Below are 21,201 nucleotides of genomic sequence, written 5' to 3' on the forward strand. Positions count from 1 at the left end.
TGTGCCACTACCATGTAAATGTTGGTTTTTCCTTTTATTTGCTATTAATATTTACTTAAATCTTTAAATGTTTTCTTCCCAATTTATCCCAAAAGTTATAAAAGAGAACAACAACCCATGCTAGTTTTGAAACAGCCAAAGCAACTGGCAAAGACTCTTCATGGCTTAAAAACATTAGTCAGTCATAAACTTGTTTGAATATAAAAAAGCTACATTCAATAATATATAAAAATACTTAATGGCAACACTAGCTAATATTTTTTTTTGACATTGAGGATAGAAATATGGGAATATTCTTGACACAACTTACTTCATCTCTCCTAAAATTCTCTTTATGTTTCCTTCCTACTATCCTTGAATGAGGGCTTACTTTTTTTTTTTTAACGGCACAATTTGAAGAGCAGTGACATGTTCTGAATGCCATTACACAGTCTCAGATCACAAGAATTAAGAACCTCAAAGGAGAACTGCAGCCAGTTATTAGCTACTAGAAGACCACCACCTAACTCTTTCTCTCCCTTATAATTCCAAGGCAGAGCAGAACAAAACAGTATCAGGGGAAATGAATATGGTAAAGACAAAATTATCATATGAATATTGATTATGTTGCTCAGTAGCCATGATAAACCTTATTTTGAAATAGAGCCAAAGTAAAGACAGTCTTATAAATATCTTTAACAATAAAATTAAATCAATATTAACAGAGCTGTAATTCATTTTATTCCTAGTAACTCTTGGCTGTTTTATCACTTAGAAACAAATAACTTACCTGTGCTCGTTTTTCCATATCTTGGCAAGTGCCTAGTTGCTCTTCCATTGCAACTCTGATTTGCCTCGCTTCATATTCTAATTGCCTTCTGGTCATATCTGTTTGTAAGGAAAACTAAAACCACAAATAATATAAAAATATTAATATTTTATATTTATGTTCATCAGTAAAAGCAAAAAAGTATATAAGTACCAATAAAGAAAATGAATAAGCAAGATGTCAGTCATGGTACATGAGAAAATTATTTTTTACTCCAAGGAGTGTTTAAATTTGATTATAGGTGTCAGACTCAATCTACATCCCTGATGTGATGTGGAATTTAAACACTTATTGTGGGAAAGTCACAAGTGGCTTTATTAAGACTGGCCTATTTCACTTAAAATATGTAATTGGTCCAGTTAGAGTTAGGCTACCTTCAGTTCCCTTAGGACTCTTCTCCACTGAAGAGACAGTACTCTTAATTATTAAATACTAGTATATTAATGTGGACAACATAGAGATATCAAGAAACAAGTCCGTCGTTCTTAAGCTTATACTTCAACTTAAGGTAAGGATTACTACATACATACAGACTAAATAGAGATAACTTTTCCATTAATCAAATGAAGAATATGGGATAAGAAAAAGCCTGTATGTAACAAAGAAAATCATAAATAGAGTGGACAAAGTTAACACAGACTTTGGTAAAGTAAAGAAAAGTTGAAACAAATAAAAAGAGGTACTTCCTCAGAATGAGTGATGACTCATTTACAAATTTATTAACCCTCTAATTAAAATTCCAAAGACTGTGATAACTACCAAGCATGCAATAGGATTTTTAAAAGGAAAAGGTAAAGAAACTTATAAACCCATGCCCAAGAGGTAATAAAAGCTAAAAAAAATGATTAAATAAAATGATAGGTAACAGACTTACAATGGGCCATGAAGGGAATAAGAAAACGCTACGGATTTTCTGTATGCCCATAGAAAACTGTGTATGACATATATCTGACTCAGAACAGCATTCTGGTCCAAGAACTCCAAATTATGTTGTCAGTTTAGCAAGTTAGATTGTTCTCACCCCTTCTACTTTTGCAACATACAGATAACATTCATATGCAGAATGTATTCCCTTAGGCATACCCAAATTATGGGCTGCAACAGAGATGAAATAGTATGCATGTTATTTCTTATTCCTATTGAGCCAGTTCTAAGTCCACTCATTAGTCCTCCACTTCCCTAACCCATTCTGCAAAAAAAACCCAAAAAACAAAAAACCACGGAACATGACACAGTGTGTTGCAATAATGTGGTTTAGATCTGATGTTTTCAGTAATGTTTAATATTTTGATAAGTAGATATTTCCACATGAAAGTGTTCATTAACTTGGCTTCCCAATATAAATGGAAAATCTGTCAAATTAAAAAAGTTACAAAATACAAGCAGAGTTTAAATTTGCTCATGTTGTCAATGGTTCCTAATAATGTCTTATAAATCATATTAAATAAACATGATAATTTAATAAATTAGTAGACAAAAATTAACTTGACAACTGATCATTGTTTCAGGTAATAACTAAATACTCTTGAGTTGTCTTATACATCTAAGCCTTTTCCTGAACCTGACTTCATGCAGACAGTTGGATTCTAGATTTTGTATATTCTCTAATTTCCAAAGTTAATGGTAAGCAAAACCACACTTTGGCTTTTTTCTTTATAAAAGTAATAGTCCCAACAAATCCTCCAAAATTCGTAATCCTCATATGCTAACAATTCTCCAATAACTGTTCTCTCACTATCTGTGCTCCTTAATTCCCAGGAGTACTGGTAAGTATTAATATGTTAAGGGCACTATCAAAAAAAGGGATCCTTTCTCTCTCTCTCAAAACCCTGAATTTTTCTAGGAGAGTGAGCATTTAAATTCCCAGTTCCATCTCCTGTCAGCCAATGTCCATTCAGGAAACCTGGCTAGCTAAATGTTTTCAAAAAGGTTTTCTCTCTTTCAACTTTTGCCTTTTTGTCTATTGCGGGCTCTCAAAGTAGTATTAGAAAATGAAAAATCTAAGCTAAGAGAGTAAGTTATATTTTAATTAGCGTATTTTCCTTTAAAAAATTACATGAAGTATTTATGGATAATAGTTAAAATACATAGTCTTGAGATTATATTTTTTCTTTTCTTTTTGTCAAAAAGATAGAGTAGGAAGTCAAATTGCCTCTATTTGCAGACGACATGATTGTATATTTAGAAGATCCCATCACCTCAGCCCAAAATCTCCTTAAGCTGATGAGCAATTTCAGCATAGTCTCAGGATGCAAAATCAATGTGCAAAAATCACAAGCATTCCTATACACCAGTAACAGTCTAATAGCCAAATCATGAGTGAACTCCCATTCACAACTGCTACAAAGAGAATAAAATACCTAGGAATACAACTAACAAAGGATGTAAAGGACCTCTTCAAGGAGAACTACAAACCACTGCTCAAGGAAATAAGAGAGGACACAAACAGATGGAAAAACATTCCATGCTCATGGTTAGGAAGAATCAATATTGTGAAAATGGCCATACTGCCCAAAGTAATTTATAGATTCACCGCTATCCCCATCAGGCTAATATTGACCTTCACAGAACTGGGAAAAACGACCTTAAACTTCATATGGAACCAAAAGAGAGCCTGCATAGCCAAGACAATCCTAAGCAAAAAGAACAAAGCTGGAGGCATCATGCTACTGGACTTCAAACTATACTACAAGGCTACAGTAATCAAAACAGCATGGTACTGATACCAAAACAGAGATATAGACCAATGGAACAGAACAGAGACTTCGGAGGCCACACATCTACAACCATATGATCTTTGACAAAGCTGACAAAACAAGCAATGGGGAAAGGATTCCCTGTTTAATAAGTGGTGGTGGGAAAGCTGGCTAGCCATGTGCAGAAAGCAGAAACTGGACCCCTTCCTGACACCTTACACTAAGGTAAGGACTTAAACGTAAGACCTAATACCTTAAAGACTCTAGAAGAAAACCTAGGCAAAACCATTCAGGATATAAGCACAAGCAAGCACTTCATGACTAAAACACCAAAAGCATTGGCAACAAAAGCCAAAATAGATCTAATTAAACTCCAGAGCTTCTGTACAGCGAAAGAAACAATCATTAGTGAACCGACAACCAACAGAACGGGTAAAAAGTTTGCAATCTACCCATATGACTAATATCCAGAATCTACAAAGGGCTAATATCCAGAATCTACAAAGAACTAAAACAGATTTACAAGAAAAAAACAAAAACAAACAACCCATTCAAAAGTAGGTGAAGGCTATGAACAGACATTTTTCAAAAGAACACATATATAAAGAAACATGAAAAGATGCTCATCATCACTGATCATCAGAGAAATGCAAATCAAAATCACATTGAGATAGCATATCATGACAGTTAGAATGGCAATCATCAAAAAATCTGGAGACAACAGATGCTGGAGAGGATGTGGAGAAATAGGAACACTTTTATACTGTTGGTGGGAGTGTAAATTAGTTCAACCATTGTGGAAGACAGTGTGGCGATTCCTCAAGGATCTATAAATAGAAATTCCATTTGACCCAGCAATCTCATTACTGGGTATATACCTAAAGGGTTATACATCGTTCTATTATAAAGACACTTGCACACATATGTTCATCGTGGCACTGTTTACAATAGCAAAGACCTGGAACCAACCCAAATGCCCATCAATGACAGAATGGACAAGGTAAATGTGGCACATATACACCATGGAATACTATGCTGCCATAAAAAACAATGAGTTTGTGTCCTTTGTAGGGACATGGATAAATCTGGAAACCATCATTCTCAGAAAACTGACACAAGAACAGAAAATCAAACACTGCATGTTCTCACTCATAGGTGGGTGGTGAACAATGAGAACACATGGACCCAGAGAGGGTAGCATCACACACTGGGGTCTTTTGGTGGGGGCTAGGGGAGGGACAGCGGGGGGTGGGGAGGGATAACATGGGGAGAAATGTCAGATATAGGTGATGGGGGAATGGGGGCAGCAAACCACTATGCCATGTATGTACCTATGCAACAATAGTGCATGATCTGCCCATGTATCCCAGAACCTAAAGTACAATTAAAAACAAAAATAAGAGTACTTTGTGAATTTTCATGCCATTCTTGGACAGAGGCCATGCTAATCTTCTCTGCATTGTTCCAGTTTTAGGATACGTGCTACTGAAGCAGCCTCTATAAATGTATTTGAGAAACAATCTTACATGTGCCATCCCATGAATAAAATCACTAACATGGAGAGAGAGAGGCTGACAGAATTAGAACTTTTTTGACAGAACACTACAGACCTATAAACTGGAGCAGCCTGGAGGTGGTGAATATCAGTTCCTCAAGTCTGCAATATAAAATGGCCTCCAATAAAACTACACTGCCAAAAATAGGAAACAAACAGGATGGAAAGAGTAAAAAAGATGAAGAGGCAGAGCCTAAATAATCTATGGTGGAAAAAGTACTTGAGTGACATGTAGTGAATGCGAAAGTAGAGTAAGTGGAAGGGATTCATATATGCTGACACCACTTGGGAACCTAAAGAAAATTGAGATTGTTCAGGGTTAATTGAAACATTTTTTAATTCTAAAAAAACTAGTCAAGAAAAAGATGGTACAAAAATAAAATCTTTATCTGACAGTGAATCTTGCGACAGCAAATCAAAGAAGCAAAGGTATGCAGCTGACAAACCATAAGGCTTTGCCAGAAGTCTTTCCTGAAAGAGTAAATGGTGCCACAGACAGCAGTGGAGAATAGATGTTTCTGATGAAATAAAAGGATTCCAATTGGGCAGTTGGTGCTGCCGAAAGAGGCAAATACAAATAGTCCTCAAATTTTAACTGCTTTTTATAAAGAGAAACTAACTTGGCATTCCTGTCCAGAAGATGAAGCACAGTAATTGTTCACATTGTTTTATACAGGTCTTGATTTTTTATTTATTAGTGTGAAGAAATAACTACATTTTAATAGAAATCAAGTTTGGTATGTTCGTTTTGAAAGTAGTATTGGGAGAGTTGCTGGGGTTTTCTTTTGCAGTAATAGCACTGGTTACTTTGAACAAATAAATAATAGCTTTCTGTAGTTGCTTCCTTCATCAGAAAACAAAATTTGATACCATGGTATATTATGTCCACTGCATGACAGAACAGCTTTTCTAAATACATTAGGGGAAATTTCCATAGTCATTACAGTGTTTCTGAAATGCCATCATTCTGAGCAATCCAAGAAATAAATCACTTCAGGTTAAATTGGAAAATTTCCTGAAGTCATACATTTCAAGTTAAATAAATGATTTTAATTAAATGGACAATTTAAATTGGATAATTTAAAAACAGCTATATCAAAATTCATATCTATAAATGCAATGGCTTGCAAAATTTCGAAAATGAAAAATTTTACCATTGCCAATAACATCTAGATGAGGAGACTAGACAAATCCTGGTGTATTTTAATTAGCTAAACAAGACAGTTAAACGGACACTTAAAGATTCCTCTGGTGAGTCATTTCTTTTTTTTTTTTCTTTTTTCCTTTTTTTGCTGAGATGGAGCCTCGCTCTGTTGCCCAGGCTGGAGTGGAGTGGCGTGATCTTCAATCACTGCAACCTCAGCCTCCCACATTCAAGAGATTCTCTTGCCTCAACCTCCTGACTAGCTGAAACTATAGGCATGTACCACCACACCTGGCTAATTTTTGTATTTACTTTAATAGAGTCAGAGTTTCACCATGTTGACCAGATTGGTCTTGAACTCCTGGCCTCAAGTGATCCACCTTCCTTAGCCTCCCAAAGTGGTGGGTTTACAGGAGTGAGCCTCCACATTTGGCCATGGTGAGTCATTTCTTAACAAAAAGTTGAAATCTCTGTGTTACATTGACTAAAAGGTCATGATTCATGGAATGTCTAATACTTGACTCATGGAAACCTAACCAGGTGGTTAAAGATGGTGGCAGTTTAGGATCTGCTGTCATAAATGGGTGAATAAGCTTCTATAATCTAAACTATTGACCTACATGTTTTTTTTTTTTTTACTCCAACACATTCATTATATGTAGGTTTGATCTTTTCAGTATATGCTTTAGTAGTTCAGCAGTAGCCAAGAAAAAGAACCTTTTGTAGTAAATCAGAATGTTATTCAACTATATACTCTTAATTTATTGTGAATACCGGTGAACAGTGGTCAATAGTTTTATATCCCTTACAATTTTTTTTAAAAACATAGTTATATTTGCAAAACAAACCAACTTTAGTGTTTGCAAAAATACTGAGATCCATGTTATAACTATTGGCATTTATATCTGGAATATTTTCAGAGATATTTTTATTGCAAAAACCATCTGGCACAATTCCTGTAACATGGTACAAAAAATAGGCAGACGGTAAATATTTCTAGAGTATGTTTGGCAATTCAATACACAGAATTAAAAAGATAGTTGCCTAGTTGAACCCTGAGGTCCTCTAGAATTCAAACTTTACAGATTTTCTAAATAAGAGCTTTAAATAAATATTTGAGCACAATAAATTCTCCCATCTTTAAAAACAAAAATTCAATAATTATTACATATTCAGGCTTAAAAAATTGGGTAAAACCTATTACAATTTACAAATAACTGTAAGTTCAGTTATCCTGAATTTTAACGGATTACCTAGGTACTTTAAAATATCAAGTTACTCGGGTTTAAAATAAGTTGTACTGCCATGTTACTTACATTTTCAGTTAAAGGAAGACTATCTATTCTTTTAGTGAGATTCTGAAGTTGAGCATAATACCAGTCTTTTTCCTTTTCTTCTTTATCAAGATCAGCAAGAAGCAATGACCTATTTTTTTTAAAAAAGGTAAGTTTAAACAATGCTAATAAAGACTGCATAAGAGCAATACTTATACCAGTTGTTACTGCAAACTTCTCTACTTAAAATGTATCAATAATGAATTACTCAAAATACTTAAACTGATTTCAATTTTTAAAGATAGGACTTAGAATATTTACAGTAATCAAAATTTTGAGTATTAAAAAGAACATTTTTCTAAATAAACTGGTAATCATCTTTAAAAGAACAGTTACACTTCACTAAAGGCTTTCTTCATATGTATAGTCTTAAGGAGATAATGATAGGTAAAAGGTACAGATAAACAAACTCAAAATTAGTATAAGAATAAAAAGTATAGTAAAGGAATTAAGAAAAGCAGCAATGATGGCAGAAAACAAACCTGGAATACAGGAAGCTACTACCTTGCATACTGATGTGGCTTTCAGCTTCTCAGCAACCAAAATAATCTACTGTCATTTTGAAATAAGAGGAAGTTATTACAAGGGAGGGAAACTTCTTAGTTTGAATTTGAACACCAAATGATGGTGTTTTCCATAGTAATCTGTATTAAGATATTGTATACCTGAGCATTATAAACACAAATGCACAGTAAGTGTGTTATGGGGATAAAACTCAAGAGGTACAAAAAGTATATAATCTATCTCTTTCACATGGCTGTTTTCCAGAACTATCACTATTACATTGTCTTATGTGTATGTCTAGAGATATTCTATAAAAATGCAAGGACATTAACCAGTAATCATTCAGGAGCAGGTTGTTCAGTTTCCATGTAGTTGCACAGTTTTGAGTGAGATTTTGTCTCAAAAAAAAAAAAAAAGAAATGTTTTGTTAATCCCACAGAAGTAAAATTTCTCACAGAAGTAATTTAATCTCACAGAAGTAATTTCTCACAGAAAATACTAGAGGCTAGGAAGCACAGAGGGAAAGAAAAGATAAAGAGAGATTTGTTAAAGAATATAAAATTACAGCTAGATAGGAGGAATAAAGTTCTAGTGTTCTATACTACTACAGGATGACCACAGTTGATAGTGAATGTTTCCAACACAAAGAAATGATAAATGCCTGAGATGACAGATACACTAATTACCCTAATCCAGGCGTCCCCAAACTACGGCCCGCATGCGGCCCCTTGAGGCCATTTATCCAGCCCCCTGCCACACTTCAGGAAGGGGCACCTCTTTCATTGGTGGTCAGTGAGAGAAGCACAGTATGTGGCGGCCCTCCAACGGTCTGAGGGACAGTGAACCGGCCCCCTGTGTAAAAAGTTTGGGGACGCCTGCCCTAATCTGATCACCATAAATTATACGCATAGAAACATCACTATGTATTCCATGAAATGTACAATTATTACTTATAAATTAAAAAAAAAAAAGAAATATTTCATTTGTGGCCACTTGTAGTGGGCCTTCCATAATGAAAAGAGTCATCTTTTATTGAATCTAGTAGTTACTGAATATACTTCAATAGATAACCAGAAATTCAATAAAAATCAGTTACTACTCTTTTGTGTGTGTAATGAGACAGAGTCCTGGCCAGGCGCAGTGGCTGAGACCTGTAATCCCAGCACTTTGGAAGGCTGAGGCAAGGGATCACTTGAGGTCAGGAGTTTGAGACTAGCCTGACCAACATGGTGAAACCCTGTCTCTACTGAAAACACAAGATTAGCTGGGCATAGTGGCACATGTCTGCAATTCCTGTTACTTGAGAGGCTGAGGCAGGAGAATCACTTGAACCTGAGAGGCAGAGGTTGCAAGCGAGCTGAGACTGCGCCATTGTACTCCAGCCTGAGCAACAAAAACGAAACTCCATCTCAAAAAAAAGAGTTTTACTATGTTGCCCAGGCTAGTCCTGAACTCCTAGCCTCAAGCAATCCTACCGCCTCAACCTCCAGAGTAGCTGGGGTTACAGGCGTGAGCCAAAGTATCTGGCAAGTTACACATTTTAACTAGATATAAATATTATAATTATGCGTATTAATGTGTAGAGTAGTCAAAATACTGAAGTGACAACCATCCTGGCCAACATAGAGAAACCCAGACTCTACCAAAAATACAAAAATTAGCTGGGCATGGTGGTGGGCGTCTGTAGTCCCAGCTATTCGGGTGGCTAAGGCATGAGAATCACTTGAAACCAGGAGGTAGAGGTTGCGGGAGCGGAGATCGTGCCACCACACTCCAGCCTGGTAGACAGAGTGAGACCCTGTCTCAAAATAACCCCCCCCCAAAACAAACAGAAAAATAAAACCAAACAAAAAGTATTTAAGTGACAAAATAGGTCTTTAGAATCCTGCAAAATAACAATAATAAACTGGAGTGTACAAGGCAATATTTACTATACGAAGAAAAGTTACCTCTCTTTCTCAAGTTCTTCTAAATATCCAGTACTTTCTCTGCTTCCGTTTACAAACCCTCTTCTTGGAAATGAACCCATAGGAACGGGACTGCACTCTCCTGAACGGCTTGATACAGATCCTTCCCGGCTTCCATAAGAACGAAGGGACATTTTTGACCGTAGTTTTACTCCAGGGAAATTACTGCTATCTAAGTTAAGCTCTAAATAAAACAGAGACAAGTTTTTATACAACAATTGCTTTAAGCAATCTAAAATATTCTTAATGTTATTATACTATTTTAAAGTGAAATCTTAGGTTCATATTTTAGCCACAAATATACATGACTGAATAAAAAATTATTTAGGACTTTCCCTGCAAAGTCCACTTGGGTCAGTATAAAAATAAGGAGTATGTTAAAGGAAAATTAGATAAAATGTACTTCTTTGGACTCCCTCTGAACAGTATTTTGGAATCCAAAAGTAATTTTTCTGTCTGGCTTCAATTATTATCAAGCACTTCCTCTGTTCTGACATTGGAATTTTCAAGCAACAAAATCAGAAAGACATCCTTTTAAAACTGCTAAAAATGACTTACAATCAACTTATATATGTGAAAAGGTAAAGTATTTCTGTCCCACGAAGAAGACAATACTTCTTCCAATGAGACAGTGGGCTCAAGTCTATGACATATAGAATACTAAATACTACTTAGTGGCAGGCAGAATAGCAATGCGCTTTAAAAAGAACTGAAAATTATTCAAGGAAGGAATTTAAAATAGTTAATTCAAAGCCAGTTAAATGTTTAACTGAAGAAATGACACACAAATACATTTTTTATATATTTGTACTTTAAAAATTACATACTGATGGTAAGGCAGATACACCACGAAAACTGATACCAAGACCCAAATCAAGAGAAGCTGTACTTGGCTCTACACACCTAAAGATGACAATTTAAGCTTAAAAAATTATTTCAAAACACCTTTTTAAAATCTACCTTTAAGACGCTCTAATAAATCAATCTGTCCAGAAGAAGTCATAGTTTCATCTTCAATACTTCCTTGTAGTTGTTTAAGTACTTCCTGTTGAAAAGAACACAATAGATTAATATGAAATTCTAAATAACTTCAAGACATGATTCTGTATTTAAGTATGCTGAGAAAAAAATTCAGATCACTCTGAAAACATCCACCTTACCTATATTACCTATTATTCATTATTAATAAATAAATTATGGCCAAATAATAAAAATAACAGTGGTATTCAGTGATAATGATGATTATGGGGAGTCTCCATGCAAAGCATTATAAACACACTTAAGACACATTATTTCTAACTTAAAAAAACCCAACAATGCAAATTATTCTCATTTTTCAGATAAACCAAGTGAGACCCAGAGACTTGCTCAAGTTACAAAAGCTACTTATGTGTTTAGAATCCATGTCTCTTCAACATGCGCCAACATGACCATGAAAAACACCAAATTAACATATAATCTATTTAACAACTTAAACATTCCAGCTTTTATATACCATATTTAAGTATATTCTGCTAGTATACTAATTTACAATTAGCAGATATTCAAATGATGTGTGTTCACTGTTTCCTGATTTTTGATGCTTTTCTTCTTTCCCATGTAAACCCTTTCTGGATAAATTTTTCTCAAAGAATGCTGGACACTCATTTTCTACCAATTTTTCTGCCATTACATTTGTGAACTTTGGCTCTTATTACATGCTACTTAATAATAATTTATCTTATTTTCCATTTACTGAGGCATTCCACTCTAGCTCCTAGCATGGTTCTTTGGCCAAACCAGGTTTCCCCAATGCAAGACAAAGTATTTGAACATTTGCAATTTTTTAACTAAATGGAGTGTTCCCCTATATGAAAAGTAATCTGTAAATGCATTAAAAGCAAAACCTGCCAAAAACTGAGTTAATGGAGCAAAGACAGTTTCACTGATTTATCTTGACAGTGACGTTGTAAGCATTCATGGCGGCTCATGTCTGTAACTCCAATGCTTTGGGAGGCAAAGGTCACTTGAGTGCAGGAGTTCGAGAGCAGCCTGGGCAACAAAGCAAGACTCTGTCCCTACAAAATTTAAAAAACAACCAGGCATGGTAGGATGTGCTTGTAGTCCCAGCTACTTGGGAGGCTAAGGCAGGAGGATCACTTGAGTCCAGAAGTGAGCCACAGTCTCACTACTGTACTCCAGCCTGGGTGACAGAGTGAGACTCCAGATAAAAAACAAAAACAAGGAAATCCCCCCAAAACCCCAGAATTCCTATGTTAACAATAAACAGCCTTAGGATCTGACATTCAAATAATAGACAATATTAGAGTTTGAAAGGCTTAGGTAAGTAGATGTGGGGACATGAAGGTGACTATTATATTCAAATATTCCAGAGTGTTTTACATTTTTGGAACAGAAAACAAATTTGCACAGGGATAACTTCCTTCAGTGAATGTCAAGTACACCCACCAAAATGTCTACTATAAACTTTGGGACACCATCTCTTCCATTTAGGAACTTTCACTCAAGGCTACCTGTGACTTTTTCAAGATTCCAATTATCTTTCCATCCACTGCTACTGTTTCAGTCCTTTAATAATCCTTTTAATTGTATCCCTGCTTCTTATGCGTCCAGTCTCACAATTCAACAACTGCCCTTGAGCAGTTAATTTCCAATTAACATCTCGAATTCTAACCTCACTTGCAAACTTCAAACTCACTTTTTCAATCAAATGATGGATGCTTTACATCTGTATAATGGGCACCTTACATCTAAATGTCCAGAACTGAACTGGCATTTTATGCCTATAAAACGTGTTCTTTGTATTCTCTCAGTTAAATGGCATTAGCCTTCTTTCTCCTCCAGTGCAAATCCTTAGCACCTCCTCCTTCACATTTCCAGTTAGTTATGGATTTCCGGTGATTCTACCTCTATTATCTCCCTTCATATTCTTCCTGTCCCTATCCTGGTATCAACCCTACTTAAACTATTAAAATAATTTCCTAAACAGCTCAACCTTGCACAGAGATGTCAGAGCAACCTTTTGAAAGGGTTTTGTCTGCATTTCCTAATTTAATAAAATAGTAAATATACTCCGCTTGTAATAAAGTTCGATTTTAAAAAGTTTCTGTACACATTGTTAGAAATCTATTGATAGCTATAAGCATAAAGGTAAATAAGATTTAAGGTAAATTATTTTTTAAAAGATTCTCAAAGCAGTCACCTTGGAAAGCTACTAACTTACTCCAATAATGTGTTCGTTAAATTATTTTTTTAAGTGCTTTGAGTTACGAACCTCATCAACAAAATCTGTATACATTTACAGTCACAATTAAGATGACATCATCCAATATGACCTACATTACTCACTAGTTTGCTGTGAATAGTTTATGGCTATTCCACAATAAAGATCAACCTCAAGCAATTTTTTTTCTTGTTTTACTGAGGCACAACATACGCATGTAAAATACACTAATCCTAAATATCCAGTGAATTTTCACACACATATATCACTATCCAGGTGAAGATATGGAACATTTCTAGCACCCCAGAGGGTTCTCTCAAGCTTCTTTTACCAATCTTCGTTTCCTAGAGGTAACCACTATTCTGGCTTCTTTATCAGAAGAGTTTGGCATGCTCTTGAGCTTCATATAAATGGAATCATACAGTACCTAAGTCTTTACAAGTCTTTTGTGTATTATGGTTTTTGTTCAACATAGTATCTGTGAAATTTGCCTATGCTATTGCATTATCAGTTCATTATTTTTAAATGTTGTGTAGTATATAGTAGTACACTGTATAAATTCAGCCCAATTTATCTATCCTTTCTCCTCTTAATGGAGCATTTGGGTTTGTTACCAGTCTGGAGACTATTATTTAGAATGCCACTATGAACATTCTTGCACCTTTAGGTGGACACATGCTCCACATTTGGTATGATCAGTCTTAACATCAGTCATCTGAGTAGGAGTGAAATAGTCTTTGCATTTCCCTAATGACAAATGATGCTGAATCCCTTTTCATGGACTAATCTGTCATTTATCTTTCTTTTTGAATTGTCTTTTCAAGTCCCTGGGTCACATTTTAAAAACTGGATTATCTTTTTGTTACTGGTTTGTAGAAATTATGCATATATTCTGAAGGAATTATTTATATGTTCTGAACTGAGTCTTTGGTTGGATATATGTGTAAATATTTTCTCCTCTATCGCTTACTTTTTCATTTTCCTAACGAAGTCTTCTGAAAAGCATAGGTTTATAATTTTGATAAAGTTTACCTTACACATTTTTATGTTTAGTCCTTTATGTATCCTAAGAAATTTTGCCCACCCAAGGCCAAAGATAAGAATATCCTATGATTTCTTCTAGAAGCACATTCGAGTCTTTCGATGAACAACAGTTCTTAGTTGTTCTTTAATGAAGTCCATCGAATTTTTTTCCATTTATGGTGCTTTGGCATTCTGTTTAAGAAATCTTTGCCTACTCCCAGGAGAAGAAGCTATTACCTATGATTTCTTGCAGAAGCCACTGTTTTGTATTCTTTTTGCTGTTTCCATTTTTTTCTCTGTATTTCAGTTTGAATATTTTCTACTAATCTTTTTTCAAGTTCACTAATTCTGTCTTTTCACTAGTTCACTAATTCTGTGTTCAACCTGCTGTCAAGCCCATCCAATGTTAATTTCAAATACATTTTTCAGTTCTATAGTATCTATTTTATTTCTTTTAATTGTAGACTCCAACTCTCTGTCAAAATTTTCTATCTATTCATACATTTTTCTTTTTTTTCCCAAGACATGTATAATACTCACGTTAAAATCCTTGACTACTAACTGCAACATCTGGATGATCTGAGTTTGCTCCTATTATCTATTTATTCTCTAGATTATCAGTAATTTTCCAATTTCTTTGCATTTCTTATAACTTTTGACTGTATGCCAATTGTATATATGAAAACAAAAGAGACTTCAGATGATTGGCAGTATTTTTCCCTGGAGAGTTTGCCTTTGCCATTGTTGGGGTCTGATCTCCACAATCCAATCAACAACTAAAAATGGACTGGGACCTAGTTGAAATTTTAAGTTCGCAACTGATTTGTTTTTCCCAGTTCCTTGAGTGTGTCCCTCCATATTCAGACAGAAAATATGAAAAGTCTCCATCTCCTCAGCAGTTAATTTCTTACCCTATAGAGTATCAAAATCTGACATTTGTCTTGAATGGAAAACCAGTCATATTTATATAGCAGGTAGGTCTCCCCCTAACAGGTCTTTTCTAAGCATTGTAGGAATATGGGATATTTCACTTTGCCTTTGCAGGTCAGCCTTATTCTCTGGCAGTACTTATCTCTCTAGCCCTAAATGCTCTGTCTTAGGAGGCTGTGAACTCAGGTCTTTAAACTCCTGCTCCACAAAATTCAAAATGTCTTGAGGAGACCTGTGGTATGAAAGTAACATGTCTCACCCTCTAGCAGGACTTAGCCTGCTAACATTCTGCCTTTCTAGTCTATCCAAGGCCTCACGCACTACAAGACTTAATCAATATCTCATGGCAAAATCGAGACATGCATTTAGAGCCCCTCTTAATGCTAATATCTCTACATCTACCCTCAGGTTTGTTAAAGCCACCAACAATTTCATTTTCTTTTTCTTTCACACCTAGTCCCACAGAAAGACCTCAAGAGTTTGTTTCTCCCAGTGGAGTCCTTCTGCTTGTGCCAATGATCAATCTCAATCTGTACCCAAATCTGTACCCCACAGAAGAAAATTACCAGTCATCTCAGCTTATCTAGAATGGGTTCTTTCCTCTTAGGAATTTTAGTTTATACAGAGTTTGATGGTTCCATAGTTCTTCACTGTCCTTAAAAGCATGATTTTTGTATTTTATCCAGTGTTTTTTAGTTGTTGAGTGGGACAGATTGCCCAGGGGGCTGCATACTGCATACAACCTAGAAAACGTCCCTGATTTTGAAGAGTTTTTAAAAGAAAATGCAACACAACTGCAAAGTAGTTCCAAAGATAATGTTTTAAAAAGTTCTTTGAATAATGGCAGCTTTTTAAATACATACATCATTTTGAAGGAGAGAATATTCATTTGTATTTTAAAATTCTGGAAACTCAGTTTTAAAGATTAATTACATTATATAATCACACATTGTCTTAAAAGTATTTCAACATTTTAGAAACATTAGAAAATTATTCATTAGGCCTGGCGCGGTGGCTCATGCCTGTAATTCCAGCACTTTGGGAGGCTGAGGTGGGCGGATCACGAGGTCAAGAGATTGAGACCACTGTGGCCAACATGGTGAAACCCCATCTCTACTAAAAATACAAAAATTAGCTGGGTGTGGTGGTGCCAGCCTATAGTCCCAGCCGCTTGGGAGGCTGAGGCAGGAGAATTGCTTGAACCTATAGTCCCAGCCGCTTGGGAGGCTGAGGCAGGAGAATTGCTGAGGCAGGAGAATTGTGGAGGTAGCAGTAAGCTGAGATCATGTCACTGTACTCCAGCCTCGCAATAGACTGAGACTCCATCTCAAAAAAAGAAGAAAAAAAATTATTCATCAAAGATGAAATACAGTGTAGTTATACCGGTAATATGAGCAACTGTGTCATTTCAGTGAGGCTGCTACTTGTACCACTTCTATTTATTTCAGTTTATCATAGTCACAGACACTTTTCTTTCTTTTTTTTAATTGTACTTTAGATTCTGGGGTACATGTGCAGATCACACAAGATTGTTGTAAAGGTACATTCATGGCAAGGTGGTTTGTTGCCACCATCCCCCTACCATCCCCCATCATGTATACCTGATATTCCTCCCCACGTTATCCCTCCCCCACTATCCCTCCCATAGGCCCCCGCAATGGACCACAGTCTGTGATGCTCCCCTCTGTGTCCAAGTGTTCTCAATGATCAACACCCACCTATGAGTGAGAACATGTGGTGAACATGCGGTGCTAGATTTTCTGTTCTTGTGTCAGTTTGCTGAGAATGATGGTTTCCAGGTTCATCCATGTCCCTACAAAGCACACAAACTCATTGTTTTTTATGGCTGCATAGTATTCCATGGTGTATATGTACCACATTTTCTTTGTCCAGTCTATTACTGATGGGCATTTGCATTGGTTCCAGGTCTTTGCTATTGTAAACAGTGCCGCGATGACCATGCGTGTGCATGTGTCTTTATAACAGAACGATTTATAGTCCTTTGGGTATATACCCAGTAATGGAATTGCTGGGTCAAATGGAATTTCTATTTCTAGATCCTTTAGGAATTGCCACACTGTCTTCCACAATGGTTGAATTAATTTACACTCCCACCAACAGTGTAAAAGTGATTCTCCACATCCTCTCTAGCATCTGTTGTCTCCAGATTTTTTAATGATTGCCACTCTAACTGGTACAAGATGGTATCTCAATGTGGTTTTGATTTGCATTTTTCTAATGACCAGTGATGATAAGTATTTTTTCATGTTTGTTGGTTTCATATATGTCTTCTTTTGAAAAGTGTCTGTTCATATCCTACGCTCACTTTTGGATGGGTTTGTTTGTTTTTTTCTTGTAAATCTGTTTCAGTTCTTTGTAGATTCTGGGTATTAGCCCTTTGTCAGATAGGTAGATTGCAAACATTTTTTCCCATTCTGTTGGTTGCTGGTTCACTCTAATGACTGTTTCTTTTGCTGTACAGAAGCTCTGAAGTTTAATTAGATACCATTTGTCTATTTTGGCTTTTGTTGCCAATGCTTTAGGTGTTTTAGTCATGAAGTCCTTGACTATGCCCATGTCCTGAATGGTTTTGCCTAGGTTTTCTCCTAGGGTGTTTATGGTGTTAGGTCTTATGTTTAAGCCCTTAATCCATCTGGAGTTAATTTTCAGTGTAAGGTGTCAGGAAGGGGTCCAGTTTCTGCTTTCTGCACATTGCTAGCCAATTTTCCCAACACCATTTATTAAACAGGGGATCTATTCCCCATTGCTTGTTTTTGCCAGGTTTGTCAAAGATCAGATGGTTGTAGATGTGAGGTATTGCTCTGGAGGCCTCTATTCTGTTCCACTGGTATATGTCTCTGTTTTGATACCAGTACCATGCTGTTTGATTACTGTTGCCTTGTAGTATAGCTTGAAGTCAGGTAGCGTGATGCCTCCAGCTTTGTTCTTTTTGCTTAGGATTGTTTTGGCTATGCAGGCTCTCTTTTGGTTCCATATGAAGTTTAAAGTGGTTTTTTCCAGTTCCGTGAAGAAAGTCATTGGTAATTTGATGGGGATAGCGTTAAATCTATAAATTACTTTGGGCAGTATGGCCATTTTCACAATATTGATTCTTTCTAACCATGAGCATTGAATGCTTTGCCATCTGTTTGTGACTTCTCTTATTTCCTTGAGTGGTGGTTTGTAGTTCTCCTTAAAGATGTCCTTTACCTCCTTTGTTAGTTGTATTCCTAGGTATTTTATTCTCTTTGTAGCAATTGTGAATGGCAGTTTGCTCTTGATTTGGCTCTCTTTAAGTCTGTTATTGGTGTATAGGAATGTTTGTGATTTCTGCACATTGATTTTGTATCCTGAGACTTTGCTGAAGTTGCTTATCAGTTTAAGGAGAGTTTGGGCTGAGGTGACTGGGTCTTCTAAATATACAATCATGTCATCTGCGAATAGAGACAATTTAACTTCCTCCTTTCCTAACTGAATACCCTTTATTTCTTTTTCTTGCCTGATTGCTCTGGCTAAAACTTCCAACACTATATTCAATAAGAGTGGAGAGAGAGGGCATCCTTGTCTAGTGCCAGATTTCAAAGGGAATGCTTCCAGTTTTTACACATTCAGTATGATACTGGCTGTAGGTTTCTCGTAAATACCTTTTAATAAGTTCCATTGATACCTAGTTTATTGAAAGTTTTTAGCATAAAGGGCTGTTGAATTTTGTCAAAAGCCTTCTCTGCATCTACTGAGATAATCATGTGGTTTTGTCTTTGGTTCTATTTATGTGGTGGATTATATTTATGGACTTGCGTATGTTGAACCAGTCTTGCATTCCTGGGATGAAGCCTACTTGATCATGATGGATAAGCTTTTTGATGTGCTGTTGCAGTCGGTTTGCCAGTATTTTATTGAAGATTTTTGCATCTATGTTCATCATGGAGACTGGCCTGAAGTTTTCTTTTTTTGTTGAGTCTCTGCCGGGTTTTGGTATCAAGATGATGTTGGTCTCCTGAAATGAGTGGGAGAGGATTCCCTCTTTTTGGATTGTTCGGAATAGTTTCAGAATGATTGGTACCAGCTCCTTTTTGTATGTCTGGTAGACTTTGGCTGGGAACCTGTCTGGACCTGGCCTTTTTTTGGTTGGTAGGCTATTAATTGCTGCCTCAACTTCAGCACTTGTTATTGGTCTATTTAGGGTTTCAACTTCTTCCTGGTTTAGTTTTGGTAGGGTGCAAGTGTCCATGAATTTATCCATTTCTTCCAGGTTTACTGGTTTATGTGCATAGGCTGTCTGTAGTAATCTTTGATGGTAGTTTGTATTTCTGTGGGATCAGTGGTGATATCCCGTTTATCATTTTTTATTGCATCTATTTGATTCTTCTCTCTTTTCTTTTTTATTAATCTGGCTAGTGGTCTATCTATTTTGTTGATCTTTTCAAAAAAAACTCCTGGATTTATTGATATTTTTGAAGGGACTTTTATGCCTCTATCTCCTTCATTTCTGCTCTGATCTTAGTTATTTCTTGTCTTCTGCTAGCTTTTGAGTTTTTTTTTTTATCTTGCTCCTCTAGCTCTTTTCATTTTGATGATAGGGTGTTGGTTTTAGATCCTTCCTCGTTTCTCATGTGCGCATTTATTGTTATAAATTTCCCTTTAGACACTGCTTTAAATGTGCCCCAGATATTCTGCTATGTTGTGTCTTTGTTCTCGTTGTTTTGAAGAACATCTTTATTTCTGCCTTCATTTCATTGTTTATCCAGTCACCATTCAGGAGCCAGTTGTTCAGTTTCCATGAAGTTATGAGGTTTTAAGTTAGTTTCTTAATCCTGAGATCTAATTTGATTGCACTGTGGTCTCAGAGACTGTTTGTTATGATTCCCATTTTTATGCATTTGCTGAGGAGTGATTTACTTCTACCTATGTGGTCAATTTTAGAGGAAGTGCAATGTGTTGCTGAAAAGAATTATATTCTGTGGCTGTAGGGTGAGGAGTCCTGGAGATGTCTATTAGGTACACTTGTTCCAGTTCTGCATTCAAGTTGTGTATATCCTTGTTGATTTTCTGTCTTGTTGATCTGTCTAATGTTGACAGTGGAGTGTTAAAGTTTCCCACTATTATTGCATGGGAGTCTAAGTCTCTTTGTAGGTCATTAAGAACTTGCTTTATGTATCTGGGCACTCCTGTATTGGGTGCATATATATTTAGGATAGTTAGCTCTTCTTGTTTTGATAATTTCACCATTATGTAGTGTCCTTCTTTGTCTCTTTTGATCTTTGCTGGTTTAAAGTTGATTTCATCTGAGACTAAAACTGCAACCCCTGTTTTTTTTGTGCTCTCCATTTGTTTGGTAGATCTTCTTCCATCCCTTTATTTTGAGTCTATGTGCGTCTGCTTGTGAGATGGGTCTCCTGAATATAGCACCCTGATGGGTTTTGACTTTTTACCCAGTTTGCCAGTCTGTGTCTTTTGATTGGGGCATTTAGGCCATTTAGGCCATTTATATTTAACGTTAATATTGTTATGTATGAATTTGATCCTGCCTTTTTGTTACTTGTTTGTTTTGCACATTGGTCGATGCAGTTTCCTCACTGCATCGTTAGTCTTTACCACTGAGTTCGTTTTTGCAGTGGCTGGTACCGGATGTTTTTTTTCCTGTTTTTAGTGCTTCCTTCAGGAGCTCTTGCAGTGCCAGTCTAGTGGTGATGAAATCTCTCAGTAATTGCTTGTCCATAAAGGATTTAATTTCTACTTCGCTAATGAAGCTTACTTTGGCGGGATATGAGTTTCTGGGTAAAGTACTTTTTTTTAAGGATGTTGAATATTGGTCCCCACTCTCGTCTGGCTTGTAGGGTTTCTGCTGAGAGATCTGCTGTGAGTCTGATGGGCTTTCCTTTGTGGGTGACCCTAATTTTCTCTCTGGCTGCCCTTACCGTTTTTTCCTTCATTTCAACCCTGGTGAATCTGACAATTATGTGCCTTGGGGTTGCTCTTCTTGAGGAATATTTCTGTGGTATTCTTTGTATATCCTA

The 21,201-nt window shown here is 36.1% G+C and overlaps 1 protein-coding gene, 1 non-coding gene and 1 pseudogene across 15 annotated transcripts in view; 1 reads left to right on the forward strand and 2 right to left on the reverse strand.

Moving 5' to 3' along the window:
- The window catches only part of APC (APC regulator of WNT signaling pathway), a 145,514-nt gene that overhangs the window by 64,939 nt on the left and 59,374 nt on the right, over positions 1-21,201 (reverse strand). For all 14 annotated transcript variants that reach the window (XM_074382618.1, XM_074382592.1, XM_074382572.1 and 11 more), the window contains 4 exons: positions 10,969-11,053; positions 9,991-10,192; positions 7,520-7,628; positions 770-883 (listed from right to left, as the gene is read on the reverse strand). In XM_074382618.1, coding sequence (XP_074238719.1) covers positions 770-883; positions 7,520-7,628; positions 9,991-10,192; positions 10,969-11,053 — 510 coding nt within the window. The remainder of the gene's footprint in view (positions 1-769; positions 884-7,519; positions 7,629-9,990; positions 10,193-10,968; positions 11,054-21,201) is intronic.
- On the reverse strand, positions 4,896-4,998 carry LOC120365678 (U6 spliceosomal RNA). The gene has a single exon (XR_005580564.1). It is a non-coding gene; the product is annotated as a U6 spliceosomal RNA (small nuclear RNA).
- On the forward strand, positions 5,174-5,713 carry LOC101050591 (chromobox protein homolog 3 pseudogene; annotated as a pseudogene).

This window comes from Saimiri boliviensis, chromosome 1 (assembly GCF_048565385.1).
Source record: "Saimiri boliviensis isolate mSaiBol1 chromosome 1, mSaiBol1.pri, whole genome shotgun sequence".
NCBI lineage: Eukaryota > Metazoa > Chordata > Mammalia > Primates > Cebidae > Saimiri > Saimiri boliviensis.